Source organism: Solea solea, chromosome 20, assembly GCF_958295425.1.
Source record: "Solea solea chromosome 20, fSolSol10.1, whole genome shotgun sequence".
Classification (NCBI taxonomy): domain Eukaryota; kingdom Metazoa; phylum Chordata; class Actinopteri; order Pleuronectiformes; family Soleidae; genus Solea; species Solea solea.
Genome location: NC_081153.1, coordinates 2,134,371 through 2,153,187, shown reverse-complemented (window position 1 = coordinate 2,153,187; position 18,817 = coordinate 2,134,371). Strand labels below are relative to the sequence as shown.

At 43.1% G+C, this 18,817-nt stretch overlaps 2 protein-coding genes and 1 non-coding gene across 3 annotated transcripts; 1 reads left to right on the top strand and 2 right to left on the bottom strand.

Annotated features, from left to right (window-relative positions):
• Positions 1-369: 369 nt before the first annotated feature.
• Positions 370-441, bottom strand: trnae-uuc (transfer RNA glutamic acid (anticodon UUC)). Its single transcript has one exon. It is a non-coding gene; the product is annotated as a tRNA-Glu (tRNA).
• Positions 442-2,212: 1,771 nt separating this feature from the next.
• LOC131447649 (uncharacterized) lies at positions 2,213-4,254 on the top strand. Its single transcript, XM_058619552.1, has 4 exons — positions 2,213-2,292; positions 2,379-2,434; positions 2,893-4,094; positions 4,189-4,254. Exons 1-4 carry the CDS (start codon positions 2,270-2,272, stop codon positions 4,198-4,200), a joined length of 1,293 nt encoding a protein of 430 aa, XP_058475535.1. The 5' UTR covers positions 2,213-2,269; the 3' UTR covers positions 4,201-4,254.
• Positions 4,255-5,336: 1,082 nt separating this feature from the next.
• On the bottom strand, positions 5,337-18,523 carry LOC131447769 (SH3 domain-binding protein 5-like). Its single transcript, XM_058619804.1, has 9 exons — positions 18,146-18,523; positions 17,816-17,878; positions 15,011-15,139; positions 9,172-9,336; positions 8,955-9,085; positions 8,707-8,749; positions 8,186-8,405; positions 7,700-8,077; positions 5,337-6,560 (listed from the first exon to the last, which is right to left on the bottom strand). Exons 1-9 carry the CDS (start codon positions 18,233-18,235, stop codon positions 6,352-6,354), a joined length of 1,428 nt encoding a protein of 475 aa, XP_058475787.1. The 5' UTR covers positions 18,236-18,523; the 3' UTR covers positions 5,337-6,351.
• Between the last annotated feature and the right edge of the window lie 294 nt (positions 18,524-18,817).

Genomic DNA, 18,817 nt, shown 5'->3' with positions numbered 1-18,817 from the left:
TACTCAGGTAAAAGTACAACTATTTTGATAAAATTGTACTTCAGTACACGTAAAAGTACTGGTCTAAAAAAAAAAAAGAATTCACTCACTCCTCACCTGTCCTCATCATTCGTTCACCTGTCATCATTCGTTCACCTGTACTCATCATTCATTTACCTGTCATTTTTTTTTATTTATTTGATATACTTTATTAATCCCCTTAGGGAAATTATTTCTCTGCATTTGACCCATCCTAGAATTAGGAGCAGTGGGCTGCCACACTGAGTAGCGCCCGGGGAGCAATGGGGGTTGGGTACCCTCCTAACCGACGACCCTCCGTTTACAAGCCAAGTTCCCTTTTCACTTGGCCACGGGCTGTCCAAAACAAAGTTCCCATACCGGGAGTCGAACCCGGGCCACCTGGGTGAAAACCAGGAATCCTAACCGCTAGACCATATGGGAATAATAATTCATTTACATGTCCTCATCATTCACATGTCCTCATTCATTTATTCACCTTTCCTCATCATTCATTCACCTGTCATCACTCATTCATTCATTCACGTGTCATCATTCATTCACCTGTCATCATAATGATATGGGCCTATGGGTGTAACGTCTCAAACAACATGAGGTATCATCATATCATCATGTCTCAGGAGATTTATGTTCCTGCCACAGATGACCCTGATACTCTGGTCACAAACACCTACACTCAACGTCCTCTTACAGTATATACAGTACGCCCCCTGCTGTCAATGACTCATATGACACACAGTTCACATGAACATGATGTAAATTAACATCAACATCCGTGTTCTCACAACTTCTTATTTTACACAATTAAAACCACATCAGCAGCATGTACAGTATACTGTATTATTGTCATATCATCAGCTTCCTGTGACCTTGTGTGGGAGACGTCCCGCAGGAGAACGACCCTTTACACCGTCTGTGCAGGTGACACACACACACACACACACACACACACACACGCACACACACACACACGCACGCTCCCCTGGTCGTCTGGCAGATTATGAATCTTCATACCAGACTGTGCGAGTTAATAATCTGCCAGAAGGAAGCACGACGACTGTCATCCTGCCACATGATCCTGAGTTGTGTGTGTGCATCATCACTTCTTCTTCTTCTTCTTTTCAATCACAGATTTAATCAAATCACTTTTTCTCTCTCTTTCTTAAATGATGGACATTCCAGTGTCAAATGTCCCTCTCTGCACGCCGTAGCACATGCGACGACCAGATGAGTGTGGTGGCTTAGATCAAAGACACAATTTCCTGTCAAAGGAAGCGGCACAGAGAAGGAGGAGGAGGAGGAGGAGGAGGAGGAAGAGAAGAAGGACACTTCTCCTGCTTTCTGAATTCTTTCCATTACGGTTTATAATATGAGTAAATCTGTCACAAAAATAAAACAGGTAGCTGCTGATTCAACTGTATGTTCATTCTTATGAATGATACAAATGTAATTTAACTCTGAGAACAGTATTTAAGATCATATGTTAATTCTACTTTAATTTCAGAATTCAGATTTGTATTCTACTTTAAGATCAGAATTCAGATTTGTATTCTACTTTAATCTCAGAATTCAGACTTTTGTTCTACTTTAATCTTAGAATTAAGACTTTTATTCTACTTTAATCTCAGAATTCAGATTTGTATTCTACTTTAATCTCAGAATTCAGACTTTTGTTGTACTTTAATCTCAGAATTCAGATTTGTATTCTACTTTAATCTCAGAATTCAGATTTTTAATCTCTTTTAATCTCAGAATTCAGTCTTTTATTCTGTTTTTTTTATACCTTCTTTCAAAAACTCTTTTCTTACACATGGCCTCACACTCTTCCATAGTTATGTAGTGTTAATCACTTTAACCCTGGATCATGAAACAACTTCTTGGAGTCTGTCGACTCATTAATGTGACAATAAAAACAACTGTCACTGTTGCTTCCACCTGACCTACACATACAAACACACACTGATGCTCCTGTCACAGCCGTGTGTGTGTGTGTGTGTGTGTCCTGCTTCACCATCATTAATAATGTTAACACGGAATAGTCGAGACTCTGTCAGCAAACAAAAAGCAGAGTCAGAGTGTGACTCACACACACACACAAACACCTGCACACAATCACCTCATTAAGCAGTGATTGGACTCAGGCTCTAAATAAAGCTGCTTCTCTGCTGCACACACACACACACACACACAGCATCAGGGTAGTAGGGCAGTTGGTGCATTGAACCTGCTGCAGACTCCGGCTCAGAGAGACATGGCTCGTGGGATTCATTTGGGGTAAAGTTGTTGTTGTTGTAGTTGTAGTTGTAGTTGTATTATTTAAGTGTTAAGTTGATGTTTGACGTGTGAACTTCTCTGTGCAGGATGTTGCTGATTTTTGTTCAAGCAGAGCATGTTTGCTGTTCATGGGCCACACAAGGTGAATAAAGCATTCACACACTCATCTCTAAACTGTGCTAACATGCTAAGAGCAAAGCCACCCACACATATCTGACAGCTAGCCACTATGCTAACATTTCAGACCACACAATATTTGAGACTACGAAAGACCCGTTAGCCTCCAGTGACGTCAATGACGGGAACCACATGTAGGTGCTGTTATGACAAGTTCCTGGTCCGTCCTTTAAAAACACTCCCCACCTGTTTGTTGGTACTGAGTCCTGACGGAACAAACTCCGCCCCCATGTCCCCCTGCTGGTCTGTTACAGGAAATGATGAGAGGGTCACAACAACTGGTAGCTAATGAAAAGTGCTGGCAGGCTAGTGTGTTAAATAATCTCAGCTCTGCTGTTCATGTTTGAGATGTTTCAAAACTCTGAAACACGCACTACACGATGAATTTAAAGTGACTTCTGGCTGTACGTCTTTATTTTGCAGCTCACGGCTCCCAGAGACCAAACGACAACACATATGTTGGCTTCTCACAACGCGACGGTGATGAAACCAGACTTGGTGGCAGTTATCCCCAGAATAAATTCAGACAGGCCTCCAGCAGCTTTAACCCAGAGCCTGTAGTTGGTAGCAGTTATTATAATAACAATAATAATCATAATCAGGGCTCTTCACAGCCAGCTCAGAGCAGCAGTGGCTACTCATCAGTCCGGTTTGTGCAGGGTAAAGTGTCAAAGCCCAACTGGCCAACGTCTGTGCCCAACAACTTTAACACTCAAAAAGCAGAAACACCACAGAAGTCCAGGTTTGACCTCTCTACTTCTATAGTGAGTGGAAATTCTGTGCCCAACAACTTTAACACTCAAAAAGCAGAAACCCCACAGAAGTCCAGGTTTGGCCTCTCTACTTTGATAGCGAGTGGAAACTCGGTGTCCAAGTATTCGACCGAGAAAAGCTACACGGCGATCAGGCCGAGGAGTTGGCCAGAGGAGCAGGGAACCCGTCGCACCGGTCAGTATCTGCCTCGCAGCTCTGAGTTCTCTCTTGAGAGAAACTACTTGACCTCGTCCTCGCAGCAGTCTGCAGCACAGAGGCCTCGCAGCTCTCCTGCCAACACTCCGGCCTTCTCCTCTCAAGGACGCTCCTCCGCTCCTCCACCTGCACAGAAGGCCAGTTTGTTCAGATCAAACTCTTACGTTCCATACAAGGTGCAAATGAGAACCTCAGCCACGGCTCCTGCTCGGAGACTGACCTCCAAACACGCTCGGCTCTCGTCCGCCGGGCCTGACAACACATACCAGAGCGAGTCCGCTCCCAACATGGACTCAAGTGCTGTGTTTGCACCGAGGAGCATGCAAGTGAAAACAAACCAGAGGTTTAACAACAACAACCCCAGGTACACGTCTGAGCAGAACCAGGCTGGGGTGAGCTCGCTGTGGAACACAAACGCAGGCCAGCCTGGATCTAATCCTGGATCTAATGCTGGATCTCAACGCTTCGCTCCAACCAAGACCCTCAGCATCCCCGAGCGCTTCGGAGGCTTTGCCATCAGGCGTCTGAGAGACCCAGTCCACCAGAAACCAGCTCCACCGCAGCGCCACGCGGCTCCTTCACAGAAGACTGCGTCGTACGACCCACAGCAGGGTTTTCATGAGCCGAGCCGGTGGGTGAACGTCAGAGCAGGACAGGTGAGTGTTTACAGGACAGGTGAGTGTTTACTCACTTCTCTTCCCTGTGATTTAATCCTGTTTCTAATGTTTCCTTTATTTCCTTTGTTTCCAGAGGCAGCAGTGACCTGATCCTGGAATGTTTGTGTTTAAAATAAATCATTTTAAATCTGGACTTGAACTACAGTTGTCTTGGATTAATGTTGACTGGTGCCACCTAGTGTGTAAAAACATGTAATGCAATACTTCCTGCTGTGGGCAGAAAAGGTGTGAAATGAGTCGTATTTCTAAAAACAAGCTCCAAAATGTGGGTATCAAAACTTGCAGTTAAAGGGCTGGTTCACTTTTTTCACTCATTCAAATGAAGAGTAAAGTTGAAACGATGACGCAGCATTAATTCACGTCATTGCAGAGGTGGATTAAATTCAACATCTTTTACTCAAAACTGTAAACAGTGAGGATCAGTGTAGGGCTTTTTCTTTTCAAGGTGTCACTTATGTCAACTCTCAGGAAATAAGTAAACTTAGAGTGTGGGGGGGGCGTGGCCCTTTAAATATTTGATGTCAGATGTGTGGAAGACAAATGGTGTAACTTGTGTGCATTTAACTGCATGAGCTGAAAGTTGTCTTTTGGATGAATATAATCCTTGGTGCACAGTATAGTTTAGATCTGTGGTTAAACATGAAGCAGAAACTCCAGCACTCACCACACAGGCTGACATTTCTCTCTCATCCTGTGGAACATGAAACTGACATGTAGGTTTTGACGTGAACTAAAGGAAAAACTGCATGTTTTCCATTTAAAAACCGGTGAGATGATCGTACGTGTCAATGCAGTGTTTGAGTGGACGCCACGTTTAGACCAGAGTGTAACGACAAATGGCCGTTTTCAGACCTTTGGTGCAGTTAGGATCTATAGCACTGTTCATGACGCTGAAGGAGCTAAATGGAACCAGTGAGATGATCCCACCTGATTTAAGACTAAACCATAAAAGATTGGTTTTCTTCCATTTCCTAAGTTCAAAATGGCTAAAGAATGTTTATCATCTGAACTTAAAGTTGCCAAAATATTCCTATTTAATGAATTTCATCATCAGTCCCTGCATGACATCAACAGATCTGTGTGAGCCTGAAACTACAACAGAAATACAGACAATGAACCACTTTTAGTTCAGCGTGGATTATTCCACCCAACAGTCATTTTACTGTTTTTAAGAAGAAAAAATCTGTCAATTCTGTTCAAACAAACACTGATAAAGGAGCGGACATGAAGAACATGTTTATTGCTACATTTGTGTTAAATAAGAACAGTAACCACAAAACACGGTTTATATACAAGAATACAGGAGTATAAATATAGAATCTGTACTACAGGATATTTGAACATAGAACAAAACAGTCATTCACTCATCCAGTCACACAACAATTCACCTCAGAAGGGAGGATATACTGTAGTATTTTACTCACTCATTCATAATATCAATGGAAGACCATTTGACAAGTGTCTTCAGTGCTGAGAGTTTCTGTCCCCATGTGTCTCCTACACTGACACGCGACTCACACAATGATAACGAGTCAGAGCTGCAAAAACGAGGCTCACTGTCCACATTTAACACAAAATGTCTCTTTGCGACGCCAAGAATATCATTTCAACGTCAATAAAAAGTAAAACCACACGTCGCTGTAAAGCTGCTCTGTTAATACGGACGGACAGAGACAGAGACAGAGACAGGATGTCTTTATGGCACAAAGAAAAAGGAGGTCTGTGTCCTTCAGAGAAAGACTGACCAGATTACCCAGTAAAGCAACACCTGCAGAGTGAAAATGTTCATTAAAACAAGTTTCTTTAAAAAAATCTAATCATTGTTTTTTATAATTTAAACTATTAAAAGTTAACCCTTTAGTGTTTTTATACACAAGTGTTTTAGTAGGAAAAAAAAGCATGAATTAAATAAAAATTCTCAGAATTCAAACTTTTTCCAGACCTTTTTCTCAGAATTCATGTCATCTAATTTTTTTTAACTTTCTTTCAAAAATCTTTTTAAATGTGTCCCTCACACTCTTCCGTAGTTCCGCAGTGTTACCAGTTCTCCTCACAATCATACAACAAAATGTGGCCCAAAACATTTCCAATAGGATGCGAGGAGGATTATGGGAAATGTAGTTTACTTAAAAAGAGGCAATAATACTAACAGTGGTGAGAAAATCCCAGGAGTTTGAAACTCTCTCTGTTTTTCACCTCTTCTCAGACGCGAGTGTTTCACACGTGACGTCACTCATTAAACACTGTTGAGGATCACGATGGCAGCAGCAGCAGCAGCAGCAGCAGTGCTGGATGTGGTGGTGTCATGCTTATCGTAGTGCTGGTCCTGGTCCTGGTCCTGGTCCTGGTCGTCCTCAGAGTCTCCTTGTTTTTGTGGTGAAACAGTCAATGTGAGCTTGTTCAGACCGGCTTCCAGTGAGGCCTCTGCTCCCTCTGCTCGGTCACCTGGAACACACACACACACACACACACACACAGAGAAAAACAGGATGGTGTGGTTAATACTAAATAAAACCAGACAAACACACACACGCACACACACACAGGTTAACTTTGTAACGATGCAGACGATATATATATATATACTGTATATGTATACAAAGCTACATAACATTTACACATCTAAGTGTCTGCAGCTCAACATTAAGATTATTTCTATAAACAGACAATATAAAATAATAAAATAATATAATAATATAAAACTGGATATTTAAAAAAAGAAAAGAAAGGAAGAAGTTGTTTCTCATGAGCGTTTAAGGCCTGCAGTACCATCATTGGCCACCAGGCGGCAGTGGCCTCACAGATTTAAATGACTTCATAGGAGAAACTTTCACTGAAATTCCTCTCTTTTCACACATGCACTGCAGCCTTCGCTCACTTTTTCTTGTGGAGGTGAAAAGTGTGAATATTTTGTCACATTTTCTTCTTATTCACACTCACTGCACTAAGCATGAACTCACTCTACGTCACTGTAAAAGCTGCTGCAGAAGATTCACTGCTGCAAATCACAAGAAATAGGACTTTAATCTCAGAATTCTGACTTTTTTCTGACTTTAATCTTGGAATTCTGATTTTTTTCTAACTTTAATCTCAGAATTCTGACTTTTTTCTGACTTTAATCTTGGAATTCGGACTTTTTTTTAAACTTTAATCTCAGAATTTTGACTTTTTCTGACTTTAATCTTGGAATTCTGCTTTTTTTCTAATTTTAATCTCAGAATTTTGACTTTTTTTCTGATTTTAATATCAGAATTCAGATTTTTTTCTGACTTTAATCTTGGAATTCTGACTTTTTTCTGACTTTAATCAAGGAATTCAGATTTTTTTCTAATTTTAATCTCAGAATTATGACTTTTTTCTGACTTTGATCTCAGAATTATGACTTTTTTCTGACTTTATGGTGATGTCGTCTTTGTGCATGTTAACAATATAATCTAAAAAAAATAAATATATATATACATATAATTGTAGTTTTCTGGGGACGTTTTAATCCCCAACACCAAAACTACAAGTGAACACACTCATGGAGCAACAAACACACACACACACACACACACACGTGGACGTGGTGAGAACACACACACCTCTCTCCTGGTCACAGTCTGGAGAGGAGGCTCCACTGCACTGGCTGCGAGGGCCCAGCAGAGGCGAGGCGTGCCCAGAACCACACACCGAGTCCGGGTCACCAGAGCTGCAGGTTCTCCCCAACTCCAGGCCCACGGGAGAGGAGGCGGAGAGGTCAGGAGGTGAGGGAGACGTGGAGATGTAGGAGGGGGGCGTGTCGAGGGGAGTGGAGGCAGAGGTGGAAGGATGGGAGGTGGAGGCGGAGGCGGAGGAGGAGGAGGAGGGGGATGGTGATGAAGGCGTGGTTTTGGCTGAGGAGGTGGAGTGAGTGTCTGTCGTCTCCTCCTCTGAGCTGCTGCTGCTGTGACTGCCGTCTTCATCAATGGACACAGACACCACTGAAACACACACACACACACACGTACATTAAACACACATACATGTGGACAGACGGACAGAGAGGACAGACGGACAGAGAGGACAGACGGCGCCGGCGTCGCACTCACTCGACAGACCGTCCGACTCCATTTTGAAATTGGCGATGTCGTCTTGGCCGTCCTCGTCGCCTTCCGCGCCGACGCCCTGCTCCCGCGTTCCCATGGCGACGGCACGCCGCTGCGCGTGAATCTCCTCAGAGATGGTCTCCAGGCTACGCAGCGCCGCGCGGTACTCGGCTTTAGCCATGACCAGTTTGGCCTGATACTCGTCCACGTGGCGTTTTAGTTGCTATTAGAAATCAAACACACACACATATATTAATTATAATTATTCTATATAATATATATATATGTATGTACATATATACACATATATGTATATATATATATATATACACATATATACAGTATGTATGCTGTTTTTTCCAGTCTTTCATTAAAATAGAGAAAGAGTATCTTAGAGATTTCTTTACGTGTTTGATTTGATTATTTACAAGATTAAATGCATGAGTGACTGTCACAGCTCCACAGGGTTTACATTTACATTCAGTTGTATTTGTACCGTTACTGTACATGTGTGAATACTTTACCTCGAGCTGTAGGTAGTACTTGGCTTTTAGTTCAAAATATGGTCTGTGCATGGGAGAGAAAAGAGAAGAAGAAGAAAGTGTGAGCGAGTGCAGAGAAACTGGAGAACGTGAACAATAACACTGGCTCACATTCCTTGGCTCTGACAGCGGGAGCACACCCAGCACAGAACATCTGGACTACATTAGATGACATGGACAGAGGAGGAGCATGAAGAGGCCGGAGCAGAGGGGGAAACAAAGGCACAGACCTGGATTTGTTGATGGAGCGTTTGAGCTTCTTCTCTAACTGCCTCATGTGGCTGATGCAGGAGTTGTGGTTTGCCGCAGTTTTCCTGTGTTCGGCTTCGCTGCGTGTTCTCGCCCGCTCGGCCTCCATCACCTGCAGCAGTTACAACAGTGACTGTCACTAAGTGTTACGGGTTTGTGACGTGACGTGTGATTGTTGCATCACACAGTGTGACTTACCCTCTGCGTGGCATGGTTCAGCATTTCCTGCCAGGCGGAGTCGAACTGTCGGCTTTCCTCCTCCAGCAGCCGCTCCTCGGCCAGGGCGATGGTTTCTTTGGCCGCGCGCAGAATCTCCACCGCTCGCTGGAACTCCTGCGTGGCCTTCTGTGCCTCCACCTGGGCCTGTGGGTTCAAAAACAACTAATCTGATAAATATTCTCACTTTCTTACTATTTTACTATAAGGATGTTTTTAAACAACTTTTAAACACCATTAGTGCTCAAACATCATACTGTGTGTATTTGACTAGAGGTTTAATGACGTTCTGATGTCGTTAAAACACAATCACAGCAGCTTCAAACCTGTTTATATGCAAAACTGCTCTATTTATGGTGTCTGAGTGCAGCAGTAGTCCCCAGATTAGATTAGATTAGATGAGATAAAATTAGATTAGATGTGATTGATTCAACACCAAGGGAAAGTGAGTTGTAACAGCAGCAAAAAAGTGAAGAGAATGAGCAATAAAATAAGAACTGTGATCATGTTTGTCCCTCGACAGCGCTGATCTATCATGGTTACACTTTATTAGTGCGTCTCAATCCACCGACAAACTATCAAGATATTAAACTGAGCACATAATCCCATCATGAGACAAACGACAACAAACAGAACACAGAGGGAATAATAATAACAAAAAATATCACTTTAAAGAGCAGAATAAGATTCTTACAGTTTTCACAATCACAGAAACAAACAAAGTGAATTAAAATAAATAACATGTTAAATAGCACATCATTATTTATGGCAGCTAAAGTCATATAGAAGAATGATTCAAATGTTTACGTGTATACACCCGGAGTCTTCTAGATTTCAATGTTTGTCTTTCAAAGTGAAAACCTCTTATTTTCAAGGCGAGGGCTGCAACTAACGAGTAATCTGTAATCGAGTAATCTGTCGATCAGTTTTTACCAAACCCTGAAATCACCATGTTCTCAAATGTCGTTTTCAGTTTTAATGACTTTTTTTGTCAGAAACCAGCAAATATTCACATTAAATGAAGAAGCTGAAAAATCATCAGAAAGCTTGTATTAATTGTTATAAAAACCAATCAAGGCGATAAATAAGTGTTTTAATATTTTGTCAAAATTTAAAAACCTCCCTAAACTGTGTTTAAAACTTCAATAAGTGCTTATTTGGATCCACATGCTTGTGCTTATTTCACTTTTATTATTATTATTATTTTCTGAATTTTCAGCTCCAACAGCTGTGAGACGTGTCAACACTTTTCTTTGTCATGGTTTTTATCCTTCACAAACTTCAGTTGTTATAAAGAAGCTTTTGTGGCTCCAGATTCATCATGTTTGAGAAGACGACTGCGTCTCTAATCATGTGACCTCCGTCTGCTTGTGGACAAACCACCACGGTTGATGTCCTCATCACAGAGACATGGGGAAAGACAACTGTGAGCTTTGATGCAAACACACAAACACCAGCTTTGTCGCTCAGAATAATCTGACCACGTCGTCACATCAGTGGGCGCTTCAGCTTCAGCTTCATGCCCACAGTGTTTGCACAGTGTGATTATTCTCCTCTCTCTTTTAACTTAACTAAAACCTAACCTAACTAAAAATGCTAAATACTGAGCATTTAATAAGTGTAGCGGCCGTTTGATTGAGTTAAGTTTATGAACTTCATATTTTTGCAGACACTATAACGACTACTATAGTGTACTCAGGCAAAGGAAAAGTGAGTTTCTATTCTGGGTAATTAAAGGTTCTGATCGGGTTTCTTTTGTTTCTTTTGTCCAGTAAAGCAAATAAACAAATCCATCGTTTTCACAGGTTAAAAAAAGTTTTAAACATAAGAAATCAGTATTCTTATTCATGGATCAAGTATGGGTAACGTTACTGCGGAAAGATGACAAGACTTGCAGACGCATCAAAATAAAACACTTATTTTGAAGGAGCGTCATAAAAAAAGCTTTACAGGAAACATCGTAAGAGAGAAAAACATGGAGCCCAGGATAGAACCCTGTGGGACACCACAAGAATCTAAATGACTCAAGATCAGGGGCAAATCTAGTTGTTTTTAATGTAATGTGTGGTCAGTGTGTTTTTTCTTCTCACAGCTTCCTCTGCCTCCTCGTCACACTGACCCCTGTAACTTGACCTCCCTGACACAGTCGGCCATGTTCGATGATAACAGACAACAGCAGTGACGTGAGGAGGCAGAGGTCTGTGTCGTCTCACGCACAAAAGGTAGAAAACACAGACGTCTGACTTTAACGTTCTCCAGGCTCCTCGAAGACAGAGAAGAGACAGAGACAGAGGATAACCGAGGGATGATAATCTGTGTTAATCTGTTCGCTAACTGGCTAAAACCACTCCCTCCCTCCCTCCCTCGCCATGACCCATTTCCCAGACTTGGAGATTGGGGGGTGGATGCAGGGAAAACAGACAGAGGACGATGAAAATTTGATGAGGAGAAAACCTCGAGGAAGAAACCGTGAAGAAGCTCACATGATTCACACACCAAAGCTCGTCCTTCACTGGAGTTCCTCCACACACACACACACACACACACACACACTTCCTGCCGAAAACAGGATCGCGTGTGAGCTAATAAATCTGCAGCGCCTGCTCAGCGTTTATGGGATTAGATCTGTGTCAACACTTTGTCAACTGAGCAAAACAAACTAAAAATCAAAAATACAACTAATTAAATAATAAAAAACAGTTTTTGTTTGCAATGATCAGAATCTCGTTTGCTCTGACTCTTGTGTTTGCGCTCCGTGGTTAATTGTTTGCAATTCTGTTCATGGGCGGGGCTTAGGAAGCTGCCTGCTGATTGGCTACTGGGTTTTGGAGCGACAACTCAATGGACAGGAAGTAGTCACGGGCTTGGCGTCTCTGTCCACGTATATGTATGTTAGTTATGGAGGTCTACTTACATATTACGATCGAAATAGCCGCGCTGTTTCAGACCAAAATCACACCCCCAGAACGTGGACTGTGTTGTGATTGGCGGGGATGCTCTGCATCTCAGCAGCTACAACAAGAGTAGTTCTTCTTCTTCTGCGGTTGAATGTACGCAACCTGATGTGCCCAGACTAGTGCCCGCACCAGGAGGAGCTACAGTGGTGGGAGGAGTGGTGAGGTTTACTGATGACATCATCAGCATACGGAAGCACCTTTCCGCTTCGCAGAGCCCAGGAAAACAATAAAAGCCTATTTTCTGAGCAGTGGCTGAACTGTTTGTTCTGAAACTTTAGGGTTTCATAAACGAGGTCATGACGCAGATACAACCACAAACGCAGCATTAATTGGAGCTTCCGGTCTATGTCGCCTTTAATAAAACAACAAGTGAGGGAGCGCAAACAAAATTCTGATTATTGCAATTAAATCAATATTTTCTGTTTTCAATGCTGCGTGTCTGTCATGCTTTTATTTTGTAAAGCACTTTGGTCGCCTGTGATTGTAAAGGGAGAAATAGAAATAAAGTACTTTACATAAAGCACAACAAACGCGATAAAACACGTGTCAAACATTCGTAGAAAACAAAAATGTTCCGACTGTAAAAAAGTGAGTGACATTCTCCTGTTTCTGTGTAATGTGACACATCATCATCATCATCATCATCATCATCATCATCATCACGCTGCTGAGTAACATTTTTATGATCATCCTTGGACGGCAAAGCAAACGACGAGCTTTGTTATCACAGAATTGTCTCCACATCACAGAGACGACATGATGTGATCATCTGTCGTCTCAGGAGCAAACCATTCAACACAGCAGGGTTTTTAATTTAGCTACAAGTCTGGGAGGTGAGGGAGGGACACGTGGACACGTGGACACATGGACACATGGACACATGGACGATGAACAAGAGACAGACAAGAGAATGCTGGGTAACAAAAAGGGAAAGATAGGACAGTGTTGGCAAATTCCCACACACTAAACAACCCCCTCCCTGATTTGTTGGAATGTGGGGGGGGGGAATAGGGGGAGGGGAGGTTGTGGTTGGACGAGGGACGGACAGATCTACCACTGAATACTTCAAAATAAAAAATAGGTCAAGTATTAAATATTTAACATATTTATCCATAAATCATGAGCAGACAATATGTTAGTTTAACCCGAGACCCGAGTCATCTTAGCTTAGCTCCCTAATCTCCTCTAACCCTAACAACTAAGTGTCAGAATACACACAAACCATGTATTTTATTGTGAAATTCTGTCACAAATACATTGTTATTGAATTATCAAGATGGACTATCACAATAGAATTTTAAGCCCACTCTCCTCCCTCATCAACCGTCTCCTGGTTCATCTTAATACGTCCTTAAATTAAACACAATGACTTCTAACTGACACTAAATCCACTTTATCCAAACTCCACTGTTTATCCATATCTGTCGTTAACTCCTCCCCCTCCGCCCTCCCCCCTCCTCTCAGGTAAAGAATCTGGGAGTCAGAACTCTCTCTTTAACATCCCATATCAATAATGTTTCCTCCTCCTGCCTTTTATTAGTAGATTTTATTTTATTTTTATGTTTGCATGTGTATGTGAGGTGTATGTGATCGAATAACCCTAACCACTAACTTAAACCTAACCTAAACTTCAAAACCAAAAGTCTCTAAACACAGTTTTAAAACAGAGAACACAGAGCTGGCTCACAGGTACACTGGTGGTGGATTGTGTCACAGTGCAAACACACACACACACACACACACACACACACACACATAAATACACACATCTATTTCAGTGTGACAGCTCAGCACTGACACACAAATATCAGCTTTCTGACCAATGACTCATACACTCCTGTCTTATTGGCCTGGAATGGAACGGGGTTTGTGTGTGTGTGTGTGTGCGTGTGTGTGTTTGTGTGTGTGTGTGTGTGTGTGTGTGTGTGTGTGTGTGTGTGTGTGTGTGTGTGTGTGTGTTTGTGTGCGCATGTTTGTGTGTGTGCGTGTGTGTGTTTGTGTGTGTGTGTGTGTGTGTGTGTGTGTGTGTGTGTGTGTGTGTGTGTGTGTTTGTGTGCGCATGTTTGTGTGTGTGCGTGTGTGTGTTCCATGTGTTCCAAATTTCTGGTTCTGTCCAACTGGATCATAGAATCTAAACCGGGTCAGATCCATTAGACAGTGAAGGACGTGACCCAGTGAAGAGGGAACACAACACTGTGTGTGTGTGTGTGTGTGTGTGTGTGTGTGTTGTGCAGCAGCAAAGGATTACAGCAAATAATATGACAAGTGCAGAAGTTTCAGTGTAACACACACACACACACAATTCCTGTTCTCTGCAGTGTGAGTCTGTGTGTGTGTGTGTGTGTGTGTGTGGGTATTTATAATGTTGTGGGGACCTAAAACTGTTTACACAGTCACATTATGGGGACTTGTCTTCCTTGTGGGGACAAAAATCAAGTCCACCACAACGTAAATGACTACATTTTAAGGTGAAGATATGTTTTAAGGTTAGGTTGAGGTTAGGATTAGGATTAGGCCACTAGTTATTGTGGTTACGGTTAGAGTAAGTCTCCAGGAAATGAATGTAAGTCAATGCAATGTCCCCTCAAGTCATGAATGTCCAACATGTGTGTGTGTGTGTGTGTGTGTGTGTGTGTGTGTATGTGCGTGTGTGTGTGTGAGTGTGTGTGTTTTAGGATACAGCAGAAGTGTGACTGTTTAAAAATAGACATCACGTGACCAAGCTCACTTTAAGTAGACACAAACTGAGCTGTTTAAACTTCTCGCCGCTAATCCTTTGTCAGCTTGTCCTCACTCTCACTGTCCTCGCAGTGTGTGTGTGAGTGTGTGTGTGTGAGTGCGTGTGCGTGTGCGTGTGCGTGTACCTGTCTCGCGACTTTGCGGGCCTCCCAGTACGGCTTGGAGTCGTCCACAGCTCGCCCGATCCTCTTCACCTGCTCGTCCAGCTTCATCGTCGCTTCCACCAGAACGGCACGGAACCTCTGACGGCAGTCCTGCACACACACACACACACACACACGCAGAGACGTGGTTGAAACTTTAAACGGGTCACAAGACTTGAGACTTTTCTCACCTAAATTCACATTTCGATACACTTTTTACACAATCGCAGTTTAAGTTTTCAGATTTTATAATGAGTGTGTATTGCGCCCGCTAACTGAAAATAATCACAAAAATCAAACAAACTCTTCTCCTGTCCACAGCTGCCAACTAACACAGACAATTATAAATAAAAACGTTGCTATGGTCGTTGTCTGACCCTGTGTGTTGCAGAGAAGTGCAGAGTTCTGCTCAAACATCCCAGTGACTCTCATGTTTTAAACTCTGCTCAAAAAATATTAGTTTCCTCAGCTCCACTCTGATCACACACCCTGGGATTTACAGCAGAACACTATTTCTCCACGTTCCACCAGAGGAAGCTTGCGTACCACTGGTGAACCGTGTACCACGATATGAGAACCGTGGTTATATGCTGATCAAGTCGTAGCGACTCTACTCTACTTCTACACCAGATTTTCAACAAATAACACAAACACACAGTTGCTTGTCAAGTCTGCGTGTCAAGCTGCTGCTGCTGAAGCTGCTGCTGCTGCTGCTGAAGCTACTGCTGAAGCTACTGCTGAAGCTGCTACTGCTGCTGTTACTGCTGCTGTTACTGCTGCTGCTGCTGCTGCTGCTGCTGTGAATAGTTCTCCACATGCATCTATTTGGCTTAATCGTCTAGTGATGACTTGAATTAAAGGAGCCACTCTGCAGGCCAAAGGCCAAATAGATCGGATTCAGCAGCAGCAGCAGCAGCAGCAGCAGCTTCAGCAGCAGCAGCAGCAGCAGCAGCAGCAGCAGCAGCTTCAGCAGCAGCAGTAGCAGCAGCAGCTGGTGAAATCAAGCTTGAAGTTGTTGAGCAACAGAACAAGGTGGGCGCTAACCGTAGTTGTATAGTTGTAATAAATAACAGAACACAGTGTGTGTGTACGTGTCGTATTTTGCAGAATGTGCATTAGGAAAGTCAGCGTTCACCTGCATCCTGTCACCGATCTGACAGAGGGGAATAAACCTGAGGTTAAAGAGGGGAAAAGGGAGAGGGGGCGCGGCAGGAAGTGCGCTTCCTGTGACATCATTATGTTTCCTTACTTCCTGTTCCTACGATGAGGTAGTGACGCGGTGGCTTTGCTTCGCGATGGCGAGTAAATCTGTAAGCTGCCGGTCACATATTAAACACAGGGTTTGAACTCCTCTGCAGAGGTTTAGCAGAGTCGTTTTCTCCCTCTAACTCGACTGTAATTCAAACTTCATCGACTCCAGACTGCAGGAAAACGCTTTCTCCTTCCTGCCACCTCATGAACTGCCCTCTTTCCCTGTGTCTGTGAGTGTATTCGTGTCCACGACCAGGCTTTTTATTCTCATTTTTTAACTGTATTCAGCTTTAAAACTTCAAATATGTCACAACGTTTGCAACGCGGCACTCTGACGTCTGTCCAAGACCAGACTGAAGGTCTGACTAATGAGAAGCAGGAGAGACCCACTTTGAGGAGGAGAATGGAATGTTTTTATTTTTGGCTGAACAGTAACTCACTCTCGTCGCACACATTTAAATAAAAACTCAACCACAACCCAAACACTTTTACAGCCTTTCCCTCTCTGTAAGTGTGTGGTTTGTTTTCGAGGCGGAGGAAGCTGCAGCGACACGAGAACACAGTGCAGCATTCACACTGCTCCTCATGTTCCACTTTAAATATGACATATATTTAAATATTACTATGACAAACAGATAGAGGGGCACTTTCTATGTGTTTGACCTGAAGCTGCTGCTGCTGCTGAAGCTGCTGCTGCTGCTGCTGCTGCTGAAGCTGCTGCTGCTGCTGAAGCTGCTGCTGCTGCTGCTGCTGAAGCTGCTGCTGCTGCTGCTGAAGCTGCTGAAGCTGCTGCTGCTGCTGCTGCTGCTGCTGAAGCTGCTGCTGCTGCTACTGCTGCTACTTTTAGAACGTTTCCATTCCTGTTTCAAAGCAAATACGTGGTTGCTAGGCGAAATCCTAAAAGACGCAGTCGTTTGTTTACAGTAAAACGCAGGATTTTTACACGTGAAAGTGGAACAGTCACCACAGACAGACATCATCATCATCATCATCATCATCATCATCATGTGTTATTCAGCTAACAATCTTTGGTTCCCAGAACATTCCAGGAACGTTTCCTTTTGGTTGGGGGAATGTTCCCTGAAGGTTCCACCCCTAGGTTCTCCTGTGGTTGATATGGAACGTTTTCCTAACTTTCCCTTAACATTGGTTTTTGGTTGCACATTTGGTTCCCAGAACGTTCCCCTAATGTCACAACCTTCACACAACCTTTAGAGAACATTCTCTAAAGGTTCCCAGAACTTTCCAGCTAACAATTTTAGGTTCTCAAAATGTTCTGGGAACGTTACTTTTTGGTTGAGGGAACTTTCCCTGAAGGTTCCTCCCTAGGTTCTCCTGTGGTTCCCCTAACATGGGTTTTTGGTTGCACACTTGGTTCCCAGAACGTTACTTTGTCACAACCTTCATACAACCTTTAGAGAACGTTCTCTAAAGTCTCCCAGAACGTTCCCCTCACGTTAATTGGTCACAACCTTCATAGCACATTAAGATTACAGCATTCTTTATATAGGGTATAACCGTGTTTTGACGTCTTACCTCCAGCTCACTCTCCCAGCGGTTAATGTCATCTGTGGACTGGTTTAACTTCTCCAGTTCTCCCTGTTTACACAAAATATGAGAAACACAGACACACAGAGAGTTGGACTGTGGTTAAAAGACATTATGTATCTTCAGGGTACACTGTGTGTGTGTGTGTGTGTGTGTGTGTGTGTGTGTGTGGACAGAATCTGTCCATGTCCACTCTCACTGGAACACTTTTGACTTACAGTTGACATATTCCATCATTTTATGACCTTTAGTGACACATTTTACTCATTATCTTCATTTTGATGTCAATGTCACTTTCACTGAAGAAGAAAATGTCACCTGTATTCTCGGGTCCACTTCCTCCTCCTCCTCCTCCTCTTCCTCAGCACACTGTGATTCCTTCTCACAGTTACTCTGTAAAGGATCCATGGCCACAGAACAGAGGAGGTTCTTCCCTGCAGACAAAGCGCGAGCCCGGGGTGCTGGACAGTGGGTTTGTCCAGCAGTGGTCCTCTCTGTCCTCCGTGTCCTCCGTGTCCTCTGTGTCCTCCGTGTCCTCTGTGTCCTCCGTGTCCTCACAGTCCTCTCAGTCTTCTGTGTCCTCTCTAACCTTTAAACCACGTCTCAGCCTCTAAACGCCTCCGTGGGTGTGAGTGACCTGAGCTGCGTGACCGCCGCCGCCACACTGACCGTGTGAGGAGCCTCTGCTCTCGAAGGCTGTAAAAGGAACTGTGTGGGAAATAAAGTTTGTTTCATTCACCAGCGACACTACTTCTGCTGTGTGCTTTCAAAATAAAAGACAACGCTGTCACGTTAATAATAATAATGTATGAAGGTTGTTATAAATTAACATAACATACAACCTACAAATGAACATTAGGGGAATAAATGAAGGTTGTATAAAAGTAAATGTTGAGGAATGTTACTTTGTCACCTTTGTAACCTTTAGAGTGCATTCTCTAAAGGTTCCCAGAATGTCCCCCTAATGTTCATTTGTAAGTTGTAGAAAAG